The sequence below is a fragment of the Triticum aestivum genome, chromosome 4B (assembly GCF_018294505.1).
Source record: "Triticum aestivum cultivar Chinese Spring chromosome 4B, IWGSC CS RefSeq v2.1, whole genome shotgun sequence".
NCBI lineage: Eukaryota > Viridiplantae > Streptophyta > Magnoliopsida > Poales > Poaceae > Triticum > Triticum aestivum.
In genome coordinates, this window is record NC_057804.1 from 662,114,408 (window position 1) to 662,132,289 (window position 17,882).

The 17,882-nt window shown below is 43.9% G+C and overlaps 1 protein-coding gene across 2 annotated transcripts; it reads left to right on the forward strand.

The window, feature by feature from the left end:
• The first annotated feature begins 762 nt into the window (after positions 1-762).
• Positions 763-9,547, forward strand: LOC123093997 (putative disease resistance protein RGA1). 2 transcript variants are annotated; one of them, XM_044516065.1, is made up of 6 exons: positions 763-1,071; positions 1,359-1,743; positions 2,382-3,494; positions 5,232-7,352; positions 8,323-8,449; positions 9,033-9,547. In XM_044516065.1, exons 2-5 carry the CDS (start codon positions 1,450-1,452, stop codon positions 8,419-8,421), a joined length of 3,627 nt encoding a protein of 1,208 aa, XP_044372000.1. In that variant the 5' UTR covers positions 763-1,071; positions 1,359-1,449; the 3' UTR covers positions 8,422-8,449; positions 9,033-9,547. The 2 variants fall into 2 exon arrangements, with proteins under 2 accessions (XP_044372000.1, XP_044372001.1); XM_044516066.1 differs by having other exon boundaries at positions 1,370-1,743.
• Positions 9,548-17,882: the final 8,335 nt, after the last annotated feature.

Genomic DNA, 17,882 nt, shown 5'->3' on the forward strand with positions numbered 1-17,882 from the left:
CGACGATACCCTCACCATCCTCGTCCACCTCAAACTCATGATCATCTAAATGCACTTCATTGGTTTGAGACCAATGAGAATTGTTGGAGCCAATACTCATAGTTGACACATATGTCTCATCATTGAAACTACAAAGTATATAGAACAAAACTAAGCTATCCAATGTATCCATTCATTTAAAAAACAACAACGAAAAAAGTGAGTGAAATCATACCTTGTGGGCATTTCATCGAACACCTTGCACGCATCGGCCGCCGGCGCAACAAGCAAGCTCGCCGGAACTTCGGTCACCGCCGCATCCGTTGCACGCCCTGCAAGTTTCTTCTTGGGCCGCCTAGAGGAGCCGTCCGTCGTTTTGTTCCTCTTCCCAAACACCTTTCCCGCCTTCGCTGCCACCACATTTAGGAGCTTTGAGAGGGGGCCGTGTGGCTTCACGGCGGGCGCCGGCGCTACGCCACCCGTCGAGGTCGTCCGTGGCGCCATGAAAAGGCAGCGCGCGAGACCGGTGCTTGGAGGAGCGCGGACGGAGGCGAAGCCAAAGCGCGGCGCTAATATCATGCGCCTGTTGGAGATGCTATTAGCTCAATCAGATCCAACTGAGTGACAATGCAAAGAGCAAAAAAACGGTGCAGATAACAAAAGAGGGGTTCGACTAAAAAAATACAAAAAGAAAACCAAAGACGCGTTTTTCTGCTGTGCATGCAGAAATTGTTAAATAAGTGTGTTGGCCTGCGAGAGAGGACGAGTTGATGAACAGTTGAGTTGAGGTCTCCTCGCCGCGCTCGCTTGACCGCCTGCTCCACTGCTCCACTTCTCCCGGCGCCACGCCCTGGTCCCTCTCCTGCATCGGCCGCCACCTTGACGGCCGCGCCGGCCGACACTTCGACGCCCTCGCCATCCAACGCTGCCACGGTCCGCCACCCCGCTCCCTGTCTGGGCTACGAGCCTGTGCCCCGTTCGCTGTCTCGCCTGGACCCGGCCGCCTCCGACCTCGCCTCGCCGGATCCCGCCGCTGCCGGCGTCAACCAGGCCGGATCTGAGCAGATCCCGGCGCAGCACCGTCGTCTACAGGTCCATATCACTTACTCTACCTTCTTCCCTGGGTATCCAGCCTGCCTGCAAATTTAGCTGCTGACTGTCTCTGTTGGAAACTGTAAAAATATCTGAGGAAGCACACCAGCCCCCTTTAATCTTTTTTAGTTATTTATGAAGATGTGTTAATTTTAATCATTTGCAAGCTTGTGATATCTGTAAAATAGACCGTGATTCATTCCGCAGTTGCTGATTCAATTTCTGGCTTCTTGTAAAATAGGCCGTGATTTCCGCAGCCTGTTGCTGATTCAATTTCTGGCTACTAGTGCTTTTGTAGATTTGATACAGAGGACTGGTGCTTCAATAACAAATCCCCAACATATTCAGCATACAGATCAAACTCGACAGACACTAGCCATGGTGACACCCGCGGCGGCAGTCGGGGGCATGCTCGCCTCAGCCGTCATCAAAGTGGTGATAGGACAGATCACTTCCAGCATCACTGGCGAGATCAAGCTGCACAAGAACATGAGGAAGGATCTGGAGAATATGAAGATGACCCTCGAGTCGGTGGAGGCCGCGCTCAGCGATGCCGAGAGGCGGTCTATCAAGGAAAAATCAGAGCGTGTGTGGCTGAAGCGGCTCAAGGACGCCATGAACGACATCTCTGACATGCTTGAAGATTTTGAAGATGACACCGACCTCGACCTGGTATGCAAGATTCTGTCGATTTGGTTGCATCTGGATCTGAATGCTGCTCTTTTCTCAGATATGAACTGATGGAGATGATTAATTTTTTTTAGATAATGAACTAGATCTGGAACTTTTTTATTAGTGAAGTACTCCCTCCGTTCCACAATATAAGAACGTTTTTAACACTACACTAGTGTCAAAAACGTTCTTATATTTTGGGACAGAGGGAGTAGATTGAACCTCACTGTTGGAGTTGATCTTTAAGTCAGTGCTATATAAAAGCTACATCTACTTGTTGAGCGGCTAGGGAGTACGACCTCAGAACGCTAAGCGGCAATAGAGGCACATCTACATTTCTCCACGTATAAAAAATAAATGGAAGTGCCACTGTATAAAAATTCTTTTAGGAAACAAACCATCAAAGTACTACTACTAGTTCATTATTACAGTGTTATTAGTATACGTGCATTAGTCTCCTAATGGGTCTTTGTAATCGCTAGAAAAACAATGAAAATAAGTAGTCGATGTCACTTGTTTAACCGTACACTATTTTTTTGATGTAAATTATGACATGACTTCATAAAACAGCCACTGCGCGTGCTTTGAAAGCCTTCCATGGTACTGAGTACTGACAAATCACATTGTACCTCATGCAGTGGGTAGCTACGATGAAGAAGATTAGGATGCCACGAAAGATGAAAAAGATGCAAAAACGCCTACAAAAGATAAAAGAGGACCGTTATAATTATGGTGTTCTGCCAGAAACTCGCTGCGAGGAGCGGCATGTTCCTGACATCCGGGAAACAGCAGGGTATGTGGAGGAAGCAGAAATCATCTGGAGGACTGATGAAGAACAGAAAATCTTGGGTTGCATATCTGGGAACACCACTCAAGGGACCACCATATTTCCCATATGGGGCTTGGGAGGCATTGGAAAGACCACCTTGGCAAGATCGGTTTTCAATGATTCTCAGTTCAATGAATACTCTCGGGTGTGGGTCTATGTCTCCCAGACATTTGACTTGAAAAAAATTGGCAACATTATAATATCACAACTATCACAGAGTCAGAACCAGATATCTGATTTGCATATGATTCATACTCGTCTTCGAGAGCTGTTTACGGGCAAGAAGATCCTGATTATTTTGGATGACCTGTGGGAGAAGCGGCCTGATCAACTAGAACAATTGAAGGCTATGCCGAAACAGGGTGAGGGGAGCAAGGTGATGGTTGTGGTAACCACACGCGAAGAAAGCATTGCAAAGGAAATTGGTACGGTTGCTCCGTACGGATTACCTCCCTTCACAGATGAAATGTGCTGGGATATTATTAAACGAAAATGCAACTTTGAAGCTTGTCCTAACAAAGAGCGTCTTGAGCCAGTTGGAAAGGAAATTGCAGCAAAGTGTGGAGGTGTGGCTTTAGCTGCTCAATCACTTGGACACATGTTGAAATACACACCATATGAAGACTGGATTTCGGTCAGAAACAGTCAAGTCTGGGAACTGTCTACTTCAGAAGATACATCCTATACCCATGAAGTGCTTGCATCCTTATTGTTAAGCTACAACCGCATGCCTCAACACTTGAAGTTATGCTTTGCTTATTGTGCAATCTTTCCAAAAGGTCACAAAATGATTAAAGATGATCTGATTCATCAATGGATCGCTCTTAGATTCATAGAGCCATCTAATACGTTCTCTACCTGGCAACTCGGTCAGCGTTATGTTAGGCAGCTTCTGGAAATGTCCTTTCTGCAACATTCAAATGTGAGTCATACCATACTTGTTGTCTTATTTTAGTTAATACATTGAACTACAACCATGGTCGATAATGAACTTTTTTATAGGGATGTTGACTGTTTTTTCTGGGAAAACGTTAGTAGAATCTTGAGTGATTTTTTTTTTTGGAAAACCAATACATGCAATATGTTGGAATAACCACTTAATTACTTCCATTTTCTCTTTCCTCATTTCCTATACAACTGTTAGTGTTATCTGGGCTTTTTCCTTGTTTTAATTGTAGTATGTTTGGAAGAACATAAATAATTACTCCAAACTTATGAATGTGGCACTTCTCGTCAAGTGGATCTGGAAACTCTCTCAGAACGAGCAAGGGCTTTGGGCTGATATCCTTCGTGCCAAATATTTTCCAGATGGAAATTTCCTTACCTCAAAGGCGAAGGGATCGCCTTTCTGGAATGGAATCCAGGCTGTTAAGCCTGCCTTCACGTTAGGAGCCAAGTTCAGTGTTAAAAATGGGGAATCTACGCGATTCTGGCTCAACCACTGGCTAGGAACGGAGCCTCTCTGGCAGAGCTACTTTGCCATATATCAACTGACCACTAACGTCGACATTATGGTGGCCGATGCGCTTAGATGCAATCCCCCCGCCATCTCCTTCAAAAGGCCTCTCCTCACCCACGAACGCGCTAGCTGGGATGGGCTCCTAGCTAAGGTGCAGGGTTTCCCTCTTCTCCCTGAGAAGGACACGGTCTCTTGGTCCCTAACGAGCTCAGGGAAGTTCTCGGTCCAATCCCTTTATAACAAGCTGACCGAGGGACCGACGCTTGACATAGCTAGGGGGCTATGGAAAGCGTCCATTCCTTTGAAGATCAAAGTTTTCCTATGGCAACTTTTTCGCGATCGCCTCCCTTCTTCTAACAACATTGCCATTAGACATGGCCCTTCGGATGGCTCTTGCGCGCTCTGTGGCCAGCATGAAGATGCCAACCACATCTTTTTCAAGTGCCATCTGGCCCGCTTTGCCTGGAGTGCCGTCCTTAAGGCTTTCGATCAGACTTGGAATCCCAATTCGACTTCGGACCTTCGAAGGATCCTCCTTGCGCATCGGGGTAGTTTCGGACGTGTGTTGTGGCGCTGCGTAGGGGCGCTGTGCTGGTCTCTTTGGACCATACGCAATAAGATGACAATCGAACACAAGTTCCCTAACCATCCTGCTGACATTATTTTCAAATGCCATGTGTTCCTTCAGACATGGACTCCGTTGGGGAAACGGCGTGATGCAGATCGGATGCTGGAGGCCATGGAGCGGATCCGCATGATCCAGGTGGAAGCCCGTGCCTAAGTTGATGCTTTTGGAGCTATTTTGGCATTTCATTTGTCTGGCTGCCAGTCGAGCTTCTAGTTTATGTTCTCTTCCCAGGCTGCGGCCAGTTGCATGTTCAGTACTTTTTGGCTTCGGCCTTTTTTTCCTTTTTAGACTGTTTTTCCTGTATTGTACTCCTTGAGGATGCTGCCTGTTGGTGGGCTTTATTAATTTAAAGCCGGACGCATCGTGCGTCTTCGTTCTAAACAAAAGTTTACAAAAAAGAAGTCGACATAAAAATAATCAAAAAAGGAATGGATTAGATGGAAAACGCATTAGAGTTATAACCTCTGGATTCCCTTATTTTATTCCCTCCAACTGTATCAGCCAAACCAATCCTTGCATTAGTAGTACAATTTTAACTGTAAGTCTTCCATTATTCTATGTTATTCCTATAGGCTGACACCAGAACTCTCGACGAAAGAAAAGATGTTACAGTGTTCACTATGCATGACCTGGTGCATGACCTGGCAAGATCGGTCATGGCTGATGAATTTAACTTGGAGGGCCCTTACTGCCGCTATGTATGGCGGACAGAATGTAAGAAACCATTAAAGTCATCCACGACTTCACATGCAAAGCTAAGGGCGCTGCATATTGTGGACCATGCCTACAAAGAAATTGAGTTCCATCGTGATGTAGATTCACCGGCTAAGTACATCCATGTCTTAGATTTGGACAGACGCTATTGGCATGAGTTGCCAGATTCTATTGGTCAATTGAAGCAGTTGAGGTATCTTAGCGCTCCACTAACCAGTGGTCTAATGAATCCAAACTGCATTGGTATGCTCTCAAAATTGAATTATCTCAACCTTCATTATTGTGGTATCTCAGCATTGCCAGATTCGATTGGTGAAATGAAAGGTCTGATGCATCTTGACTTATCATGTTGTAAGGGCTTAAAAGAACTCCCATTGTCATTTGGGAAGCTCAGAGAGTTGCTATATCTGGATTTATCACACTGTGATGGTCTTTCGGGGATACCCCAAGCTTTGGGTGGCCTTGTCAAACTCCAAGTTTTGGACTTATCAGCGTGCGAAAATCTCGGTGGGCTGCCAGAAGTCATCCGCATGCTCACTGAACTCCGCTATTTGAATCTATCATGGTGCATGCATCATATCTTTGACAGCTCATCAACTGATCATGCTGCAAGTTTCATTGACTGTATCTGCATGCTTCCCAATATGGAGCAGCTGCACTTGTCTTGCCAATATCAATATAAATATCCTCTTAGCATACCAGAAAGTGCTACCTGTCTCAGTAAGCTGGATCTCCATGGGTGCTACAGTGTTACTCGGATTCCAGAATTTGTGGCTAAAATGGATACTCGAAGCCTTTTTGGCTTGTTGCCGTACTTTCTGGTATATTCAGATAGTACGGAATCTAACAGCAACCTTGCCTTGCTTGAGCATACAAATCCTGAACGGCTGAGTATCGTTGGGCTTGAAGGTGTGAAGTCCCTGGAAGAGACACACATTATAAATCTTCGTGAGAAACAGAGCATTGGGAAACTGAAATTAGAGTGGTTCAAAGATTCAAAGAGATATGTGGAAGACATGGAGTTGCTGAGGGAGCTAGTGCCGCCAACCACTTTGCAGGAGTTTGAGATATGTGGTTATAGTAGTGTCAGCTTTCCATACTGGCTAATGGATATCGGAAATTATCTCCCTAATCTTGTACGGATGGAGATGTCTCATTTGCCAAACTGCAACAGACTACCACCCCTTGGCCAACTACGAAACCTTCGAGTTCTTAGTCTGGGCGAGATGGAAAGCCTGGAAGAATGGAACATAGCATACTCATGTGGTGAAGATGGTGTGCATGAGCTCATGTTCCCTAAGCTTGAGGAAGTGTATATATCTTATTGCCCCAGATTGAGGATAAAACCACACCTTCCTAGAGCTGCGTCTTGGAGTGTAGGGAGAAGTGATGGTGTGCTCATATCATGGGGAGAGAGTGTGGCACACACTGATGCTTCCTCATCTTCTTCCCCTGTATCTACTAGACTGGAAGTTTCAGGCAGCAAATTGCCTCTGCATCAGTGGAGTTTGCTTCACTACCTACCTGCCCACAGCGATTTGGATATCTATGGTTGCAACGATTTGGCAGGCTCACCAGAGATCACCCGGGCCCTCCACTCCCTCAAATCACTGAAACTAAATATGACAGACAGTGAAGAACTGGTGGAATGGTTCGCAGACCTCACGTCTCTTCAGCATCTAACATTACGTGAGTACAAGAAGCTAGAGCAATTGCCTCGTAACATAAGGCAACTGACACAGCTCGAATCATTATCACTGTGTGGCTGCAAAAGGATGACATCACTGCCAGAATGGTTAGGAGAACTCACCTCTCTCCTGAAACTTGAAATTCTGTGGTGCCCTGCCATCACAACTTTGCCAGAGAGCATACAGCAACTCACAAACCTCCAACAGTTAAAAATTTACGGCAGCCCAGAATTAAGGAAGTGGTGTGCAGCAGAGGAGAACAAGGCAAAGCTTGCTCACATCAAAGAAATGGTATGTGCCCTGCCATACTATCTGCCATATACATATTACACTTGTTTTTGCACTCACCACGTTCTCTTTTTCTGCTTCATACTTCTTCGAGGGATTTTCTTAGAGAAAACGCTTTTAGGAAGTAAAGTAATTCTTCTTTTCCCCAACATATCATTGTTATTGCAAACATAATAAAGCAACAGAAGGTCGTTTTGATGTAAAACACTCCTCTGTGTAGCAAAATAGGTGTTTAGGAGTTTCAAAAGGAATTGCAGCGGAAATCTTTTAAAATAACACAAAGTTCCTTTGTAGCTCGTCCTACATGGAACCTCTTATCTTCAGCCCTTCAACATTGCTTTGAGATCCGTACTCTTCAACTAACTTGCAACAAGCAGATTTCTCTTTTTTGTTTCTCTCAAATGAAAGAACATATGGACTTCAAACTTTCCAGATCAAACAAACTTTACAACTTCAATGTGTGAAAAAACTTTCAGATTTTTTGGACCAACATAAATATACAAAATGTGAATTTTTTAGATTAAAAAAATAAATTTTAGCATTTTAAATGCATGAAAAAATCTGAAAGTTTTTTCCCACGTAGTAATTAGAATGTTTTGTTGTCCTGCAAAGGTGAAGTTTATACGTTGTTTCGTTTGAGAAAAACAAAAATGACAAATGTGCCTGCACGGATCTTGATGCCAAAATGGATGGCTAAGATAAGGGGTACCGTGTAGCTCCAGCTACACAAAACCACACGCTTAAAATAAGAATGAAAACCTGTATTGATACCTGTTTCGAATTTCCAAGATCATCAGTTTCATCCAAAGAGCCTTCACTTTGTACACATCAACCTGTGTGCATTGATTTACATGCAGCACCCAAAAATTTCTTGATCTTATTGAACATGTTCCTTCTGTGTAATGCTCATTATTCACGTGAATACGAATTCAACCTAATGATAGCATTGATTTTTTTTAACATTTTTCTGCAGCTTACAGAATCTGACAAAGACGAAGCCACTCTGGCAGAGCCAGCAGAGCCACAACACTGTGGATGCTTGAGATTCATGGGGTTTAAGGAGGATCAATGAGGACAAAAATGATTCCAAACTGTGAGCGGTAATGCCCAACCATAGCAAAATTCTTTTCCCCCACAGATACTTATTTTTGAAAGGGAAATCAAGAAGGTAGTTTTGATGTCAAAATAAATACTCCCTCCATCCCAAAATAAGTTAGTACAAAGTTCATTCACTTATTTTGGGACGGAGGGAGTAGAACCGAACACTCCTATGTGTAGAAAATTTTGAGTGTAGGATTCAATCCGAAAGAAGAAGGGGAGCCTTGGCGCAGTAGTAAAGCTGCTGCCTTGTTACCATGAGGTCACGGGTTCAAGTCTTGGAAACAGCCTCTTACAGAAATGTAGGGAAAGGTAGTAATACCTGTTTCGAAGTTACAAGATCATTCTTGAATTTATTTTCTTAAAAATAAAAATGAACATCTGTAGTAATACCTGTTTCGAAGTTACAAGATCATTCTTTCAAACAAAATGCGTTCAGTTTGTACACTCAACTGTGAGTATTGATTTGTAGCACAACATTTTCTCTTGATCTGATCAAACATGTCCCTTTTGTGTAATGCTTATTATTCACGTGAAAACAAATTCAAGTTAGTGATAAGAGTGACTTTGTATTGTTGTATGCAGCTTACTGAAGCTGCACCTGGGCTGCAGTTTTCTGAAGCTGGTGAAGATGAGGTCACTCCGGCAGAGACACAACATTGTTGCTGTTTGAAATTCACGGGGTTTAAGTAGGATCAATGAGGAGGAAAAAGATTCTGAGCTGTGAGTAACAATGCCCAACCTATCAAAACCATTAGTAGCTTCAGCAGGATTCTGGAAAGTAACAGGTTCATTTGACGCTAAAAAAAGGGTATGCGCGCCGATTTGATGCCCACCACCCGGGATGCTTTCCAATGATTTCATATAACTTGTTCTTTTTGTACCATGAGTCATGTTGTGTGTATATGTCTATGAATATAATTCTCTGAGAAGTGGACGGCCTCTGCGTCTGATTTTGACCGGAGGTCTGGAGCTTATGACATACTAGGAGACTTCTGTGTATTAATTACCTTTGGCAGTAGAGATTGTTCTACTCTGTTGTTTGCTGCCCTTCACAAAGAAAATGTATTACATCCTCTCAGAAAGAGAACTAGCTGTTATATTTGTCCCGTTATTTTAAGAAGTACTCCCTCCGTTCCAAATTACTCGTCGTGGTTTTAGTTTAAATTTGAACTAAAACCACGACGAGTAATTTGGAACGGAGGGAGTGCTTACTAGATGATTCTGTTTGCCCACACAAATTTTGTATGGCCACCGTTACTTGGTCATAGCTCTGACCAGGTGATAGCTGTCTGGCTAGTGTGTGTCTGTTTTGGGCATATATTGTATTTCTATGTACTTGACATCACTTTTTTGTTAAAGTACGAAAATGATACTGGATCACACAATTTGCAAGCCAAGCTCGACTGGACTCTGAACTAACGTTAGCATGCAAATCCTGTTAAAGTACGAAAATCTTACTGAAATATCATTGGCGGCACGACATCTTCACGTTGTAAACCTGACTGATGATCTAAATGATTTTGGCCTGCATCAGCAGCGGTCACCAGGGAAATCCCGGGCAGGCGCAAAGAGTGAGTAGGGTAAGCGATACAACAAAGAAGACAACTGATCCATACCGATAGGCTGGCAGATGCTCACACCAAGAGGAGAAGGGGGCAAGCAATCACGAATTTCAAAATTTATCATAACACTCAGGCAGCATATTGGCAATTGCAGTCTTGTAAATAATTGAGTATCATGAATTTTTATTTATTTTTGACATGTGCGTATTTGTCACAAATTCCAAAACTCTCAAACCATGTATGAAATTTTTCTATGCTTTGAAAAAAGTCAATCAAACCAGGGAGTGGACAGGGCATGCATGCTGCGAGAGTTGAGGAAACCGTTAACTGGTAGCTGCTCGGTTGGCTGACGAGTAGGGGATTAATAGGCTAATCGGCAAGTTAATCGGCCATTTAATCAATTAATCGGAAGATTTATTGGTTTATCGGCTACTCGGTGACCCTATGAGTAGGGATTAATCGGCAAGTTAACTGGTTAATCGAACGAATTCTTGAACAGGGACTAAGAAACACTCAGATGGGTAATTTAACTACCTTCCTCCCCCTCCTCCTTCTGCCGCCGGCGTGGGCCGCGGTGGTGGCGGGCCCGGTGCCGAAGGCACCTGGGCGGGTGGACACGGTGGATCTCATCTAAGGCGGCAGGGACGGCTCCTCTCGTGCGATCAAAAGGCGGCGGCTGGGGCCGCAACCCTGGCCGTGCGGCGGTGGCCGAAGCACCATAGACGGCGGAGAGGCGGCCCTGAATGGACGGCGGCGGTGGCAGCGCCCCATCCGGCTGGGTGGGCTGTTCTGGTTGGGATGGTGACGGCGGTGACTGCGGATCCAACGCCCCGATCGGATCCGCCGCGGGGAGGCCTTCCGCTGACCGGCGGCGCGTGGAGGAGCCGGTGAGGAGATGCCGGATCTCTGCCGGAGTACCGACGACGACGTACGTCTTCGTGGCTAGGTTCCGCTTGGTTCTAGCCAGCCGCGAGGTCGGGAAGATGTGGCTTCCGGTGAAAATCGCGCCTGACTGTGGTCTTGGCGGACGATGGCGGCGTCTCGGACGTCGTTCCCTTCTCTAGGCATCGTCGTTGCAGGTCACGTCAACCTGATCGGGAAGTTCCGTGGGAAACCCTAGGTCTGGGTCTACCGGACTGGATGATGACGTTGCCTTCGGTGTCGTTCTCCCTTTTGAGGGCATCGTTTTGGAGCAAGTGCTGGTGGAGGGGACAAGTGGAGGAGCGGTGTTTCATCTTGCCCATTGATAACGGCGGATCTCGGTTGCGTGGCGCAGTGGAGACTCGGCGTCCGATGAGCCGAGATGGACTCGCGCAGGAGGGTGGCATTGCCTGGCGTCATGGTGGCGTCGGCAGCAACTAGACCGAGCAAGGTAGATGCAGCAATACAGCTCTGAAGATGGATTGGTAGCAGGTGGCTGCGGCAGCCTCATACCCGGCAGGCGTCCTGGTTGAGGAGCACGCCGGATTGGTGGGTGCCCATACCTGGCAGGCGTTCTGGTTGGCCCCTCAAGTCTTAGATGTTAGGTTTGGCTGCGAGGTCTGTTTGGTATTAGACCCGGACTATGAGCGTCCCTTCATCAACTGGATAGGAGTAGCGATAGATGTTGCTTAGACGGTGGTTTTGGTCTTACTGTTGTATGACTTTGTAAGGTCTTGTTTCAATAATTAATAAAATGGTTGTATGTATGCAGAGCCCGGGGGTCTTCTTCCTTTTCTAAAAAAAAAACTACCTTCCTCCTTGTTGCCACGGGACAGCCCTGCCAACTCCTATTTGGCGCCTTCAGCGCTAGTTACTAGTATCCTTGAACCTGGCACATACCCTTGTTCCGCCTTGGGCTCGGCCCTTTGAACTCCTTCTTTTCCTGTATCGTAGTTTTTTTTTTTTGCTCGGTTTTAGGAACCTTCTAGATGGTTCCACCAGTTTTTTCTGGCGCGGTTTTCTACTGGTTTTTATGATAAGTTTTGTAGTTCTTTTTTCCTTTTCCGTTTTTTCTTTCATTTTTTTCCTTTTTAACATTCTTTTACAAATCCACGAACACTTTTTTAAAATTTTAAGTTCACAAAGATTTTTCAAATTCATGAACATTTTTACACATTTGATTTTTTTTCAAATTCATACAAAAATTCAAATCCATGACTTTTCCCAAATTTGTGAACTTTTTCAAATTCACGAATGTTTTCTCAAATCCATGAACTTTTTTTTTCCCAAATTTTCGAACCTTTTTCAGATTCATGAACTTTGTTTTTCAAATTTGTGAACATTTTACGAATTCGTGAACTTTTTCAACTCTTGATTTTTTAACTTCATGAACTTTTCAACACGCATGAATTTCTTTGAATTCATGATTATTTTAGAAAGTCAATGTTCACCAGTCAGAGGTTAATGGGTCAGCAGTCAACAGTCAACTATTTTTCTTTTTTGAGAAATAACAGTCAACTAGTCAGTGGTCATCCACTCGTCCTATAGGGACGAGTTACCAAATTAAACTGTAAACCGAGCTGAGGACGAGTTGTTGGGCCGGCCCATACGCTCACCCAGAGGGTTAGGAGGCAGGCCTTGGAGGATGGTGGCGTCTCCATCTCCGCCCAGGGTTGTGTCCTGGTCTGGTCCTGGTGTAGTGGTGAGACAATGTTTGGCATTCTTTGTTCAGAAAAGTCTAGTTTTAGCCTCGAAATGTACCCAATCCGATCAAATCGCCCTCAAAGTGCAAAACCAGTCATTTAGCGCCCCAAAATCTGCAAAACCGGACAAATCTCCCACCATGGTGGTTTTGGTCTTGATTTGGCCATTTGGGGTGGTTTTGATCTTGCTTTGGTCTTGATTTGTGGGCGGGAAGAGCGGGCGGCGAGGTGGCTGTAGCACCGGTCGCCGACTCAGCGGGTTCTTCTTTCTCCTTGTCGTCGTTCTATTTGTCTATGTATAACTACGGAGGGCGTTTCGACGATCTTCATCTTGTTGCCGACGACAACCAGTAGTGGTGGCCGTCGAAGAGGTAATAGTCCTCAAACAGCACACGCGGACGTCATGACACTTGAGGTATCAGGACAGTGGCCCTTGGACGAGAACAACCTCATCACTGACACCAAAATATACCCATCAGCTGCTCAAGAAAATACCCTCCAGATCACCAGAGAGCTAGAGAAAGAAAATGGGGTGCATAGAAGTAAGCTGTGTGAACACTACTAATTTCCCCATGTAGACCAAATAGTGGATACAGACTTTACAACAAGTAACGTACTCCCTCCGTTTCTAAATATAAGTCTTTGTAGAGATTCCTCTATGGACTATATACGGAGTAAAATGAGTGAATCTACAGTCTAAATGCATCTATATACGTACACCCAGTTTCTCATGCATATCCCAATCGAGGACTGACCTAAGTTAACTAACGGCTGGAGCGCAGCAGTTGGGGGTATGGTTAATGATGAAAGCCGATGGTGGCAATTCTGCTCTACGATCTCCACCAGATCCTTGGGCGTCATACCTTCTACTTCGGCCATCATCTTTATCTGACCTGTCATGGACATCAGGTCAGTATTAGCCATGCCCAGATTTCCATTCAACGCCTCCTTCTGAACCTGCACTGTGTTGCAGTACGCATAAACATTCTCAGAAACGGCCCACTCTTCTGCCATGTACGCATAAACTAGCTAGTGGCATGCATTACTACACCCAATGCACAATTTTGCTCCACGTGTATTCTATAGTTGAGATGAAATAAACTATTTTTGCAGCAATAGTTCACAATTTGGCACTACTATAAAGTGTGCTAAAAGAAAGAGACGCAAGCTATGAACAACACAGCCGTCCCACATATTTCTTGGCGCATAGAGGTTGATAACGAGCTTTTCTTCAAATTGTTTGCCACATTGAGGGCACCGGAAAAAAGATCAAAGTAAACAAAAAAAAAGAACAAAAAAGAATTATATGCATGGTGCCCTTCACAGTGACATAGCCACCAACAGATTAGCCAATTCTCTATGCACGATCCGCCACACACGTATCCGCAAGGAATGCAACTGCATGCAGCACATATATAGAGGATAAAATCAAGCGGTTATATATTAATTATAATTCACCATTAATAGCCGAAAGCATGCTCTCCTATGGCAGAAAAGTGTCATTCATGGCAATTAGTTATTCCTTTCATTAAAATAACTAGTAAAATTGCACGTGCAACGCACACAGTAGAAAATTGTTTTCTCATTCATCTAGTTATGACTCTCTATGAGGCAATGAAAATCACATGTATATAAATCATTGTGATGTTCCTTGCCCGTTCCTTCATAATATATTTGTTCATCCATTCAGTCTCTGATAGGTTGGAAAGAAGAATATTAAATCTAGTAAAAATCCACTGAAACCTATTGTAAAATATATTAAGTTATTGGACAAGCTAATTCTAGTGTGATGCTTCTTAATACAACATGATTCAGTACACATCATAAATTTATCCCAAGGAAGAGTTCTGTTTGGAGAAGAAAACAAAACAACTATTTACACTTTTTAGTATCCTAATGTAAATCATTCCCTCTTTTAGTGAGGACGGCATTTAAAATTCTCTCACTGACTCTCAGTAAAACGCTCCATTTCCTGTGATTCATTCAGATTGGAGGGCTCGTAATTATAAGCTGTAATTGTACAGTGGCATCCAAGGTGAGCATCCAGCATGTCTGTGATAGATAGAAGTAAATGCATCTTGGACATTGACAATTCAACTGTGCTGAATTATAAAGTGAGTACAAATCCGTGGAATGACAGTGTATTGAAAAGAGATTACTCATACTTGTAATTGGCTATTCGTAATACCTTTCACACCATGGTCGGCAACTAAATAAGGCAGTCATATGCTAGTACTGCATGGTACTTAATTACAGTTTAGTTGTTCTGCAAACAGAATAAATAATAGCAGGATCTGCATGAATTCACTTGTTCGTTTTTCCTCTCTAACTATTGAAAACAAACAGGATCTGCATCTCTTGCTAAGAAATCTTAAAGCAAGGGATCAAGATAAATTCCATCAACTTATATTAAATGTGTGAGGCTACATAACAACAAGAGTATCAACTCCACTTGTGCTCATATTAGCCAATCATTTTGTCCTTCTGCACAATCTAGATACAGAAAAATAAAGAGTGCACTTGCGTACAAGGGAAAATGCTTGCCAATGCCTTAAATCCATCAAATAGTCTGAACGGGAAATGATTTACAGCAGCAATGGATAAAAGAAGAGCGCACGGGCGTCCGAAGCATCAGAGAGGCACTGGAAGCCGGATAAAAGATAACATTATTTAGAGAGTATCTTATTTCCCATTCTTGTTACACTGGAAGAAATGTAAACAACACTTGATATGATTATCATATGAGTGTGGTTTTGTGTAGCTGGAGCTACACGGTACCCCTTATCTTAGCCATCCATTTTGGCATCAAGATCCGTGCAGGCACATTTGTCATTTTTGTTTCTCTCAAACGAAACAACATATAAACTTCACACTTTGCAGGACAACAAAACATTCTAATTACTACGTGGGAAAAAAACTATCAGATTTTTTCATGCATTTAAAATGCTAAAATTTCTTTTTTTTAATCAAAAAAATTCACATTTTGTATATTTATGTTGGTCCAAAAAATCTGAAAGTTTTTTCACACATTGAAGTTGTAAAGTTTGTTTGATCTGGAAAGTTTGAAGTCCATATGTTCTTTCTTTTGAGAGAAACAAAAAAGAGAAATCTGCTTGTTGCAAGTTAGTTGAAGAGTACGGATCTCAAAGCAATGTTGAAGGGCTGAAGATAAGAGGTTCCATGTAGGACGAGCTACAAAGGAACTTTGTGTTATCATATATGAATATGACAGTATGACAAAGTATATAAAGCCATAGATTTTTTATGTACTACTGATATTTGGTCATCCAGACTCATATAATAGTTGCTCGCCTACAAATCCTTCAGTAGTTTTGCTAATTTATAAAAGTGCTTCTTGATCTCCCAATGATAACATCTAGCTCAACTCAAAAAAAATAAAATCACAACACAGGTAATCTACAGCCTACGTTTACACATAAAGAGACTCAAAAACACATAAAAATGAAAAGGAGGCACCTGTTCTTCGGGCTCGTTCTTCTTTGCTGATCTCAAATTAGTCCTGTTAAATTGCACACAAAGAATATGTCCTTACAAGATTGACAGTTCAAATCCTTTGTGTATTCTAACCAAGAAGATGGAATTTCAACCTTCGGTGTGGCTTGAATCCAAGTGTCATAAGTAATACATTATCGTCGGTTCTTGTGTTGTTGCCCAAAAATACAAAATATTAAACAAGAGAAAAAGAAAAATAGGTACTATAACATAATATTGACAAATAGGAGATGAAGCTATACTTCTATGTTCATCGTCTTGTTTTGAGTTTAAAACAGACAAGCCCTTTTCGTGAGAGCTTTGGTGTCAACCAGGTTCCGAAGAAACGATTTGGTCAACATATTCTAGAACTCTACAATCTCTAACTCATATCTGCACTACCATTATCAGTCTAAAAAATGCTAGTGGGCAAAGATAGCAGGATAATTTCTGAATTCCATACTATTGCCGAGGGGACAACATCGCATGGAAAGTTCTCTCTGAAATCAAAAGAGATATATGTTGTTTACATGATGTGTGTACTGTATGATATTTCAGCATTCAAGTAGTTGGTAACAGAAAGCAAGCCATGCCAATTAGCACTGTTCCAACCAGCCAGATAAGAACACATACAGATTTCTAGAAAGGTAGGTCCAAAGCAGAACATGCCAATTGAACACGGTTTCCTTGAGAACACCAATTGAAGCAAAACCAGCAAACATGACATCAGCGTACAACATTCAGTGCAGATTGCAATAGAAAGGCCATAAAACGAAAACAAAAATGCTGCACTGGAATTGGTTTGTTGAAGCAAATTTACTTTGTCATACCTGAAATTACACTGTTACCGCTAGTATATATAAACATCGGTAGCATCAGAGATTGCTCACAAGTGCGCAGCTGCACACCACGCTATTCCCATACTCCAATGATCAGAAAACAATCTCATATAGAGAAACAGAGAAAACCCAATTTTCACAGAGCCCTCCATATATATGGGGATCCAATCATGATCTAATCGACACAAAAATTAGCTGCTAATTCTCGTCGGCTGAATGTTACCAGTGTTCCTCTTGCTCTCCACTGCAGAAAAAAAAAACCCAAGAGAGATGAAATTCAGTTCGCATCCATAGCTCTCTCCACTCCCCACCGTCGGAGGTCTCCTCGTCCCCGCAACATGCGGCTGCTAGCGGAGCACCCGTGCTCTCTGTTCCCCTCTCCGGAAGCTACCAGTTCGAGCCAATCCACAATCACGGGCTCACGTCGACCCCGCCGGGGCAGAGAGAGGGAGGGGGGCAAGGAGAGAGGGAGGAGTTGTAAGTTGTAACTTGTACCTCGAGCGCACCGGTGCACTTGCTCAATTGTCGCCGCCCGGATCCAAATCACCGCCGCCACCACGATCCAGGCCCTTGCCGCACAAGTGCCCTTGCTCAGTTGTACCCTGGCCGCAACGGTGTCCTTGCCTAGTAGGCCGAGCTCCCTAGGACAGAATCGCCGGCGTCATGGGGCGCGATGGCAGTGACCGCCACAACCGATGAAAAAGAAGACACACGGGCGCGCCGGAGTGGGGCTTGCTGGTGGCGGCCTCATGTCGAGGAGGCGGCGGAAATGGTGGCGGCACGCGCGAAGCCGCCCCAATGGTGGCAAGCGTGGGGGCGACAAGGGAGTGTGGCGGCGTTGGCTTGCGTCCGCGGTGGTAGAGAAGGGCGGAGGGGACTGGGGGCCGCGCGATTTGGGAAGGACTGGAGTGGAGG

What these genes read in the sequence shown, in the direction of transcription:
- LOC123093997 (XM_044516065.1), top strand. Translation starts at nt 1,450, where the DNA reads ATGGTGACACCCGCGGCGGCAGTCGGGGGCATGCTCGCCTCAGCCGTC. An exon ending in ATGACACCGACCTCGACCTG is followed by an intron (nt 1,744 to 2,381) that starts GTATGCAAGATT and finishes TACCTCATGCAG; the next exon opens with TGGGTAGCTACGATGAAGAA. An exon ending in CCTTTCTGCAACATTCAAAT is followed by an intron (nt 3,495 to 5,231) that starts GTGAGTCATACC and finishes TTATTCCTATAG; the next exon opens with GCTGACACCAGAACTCTCGA.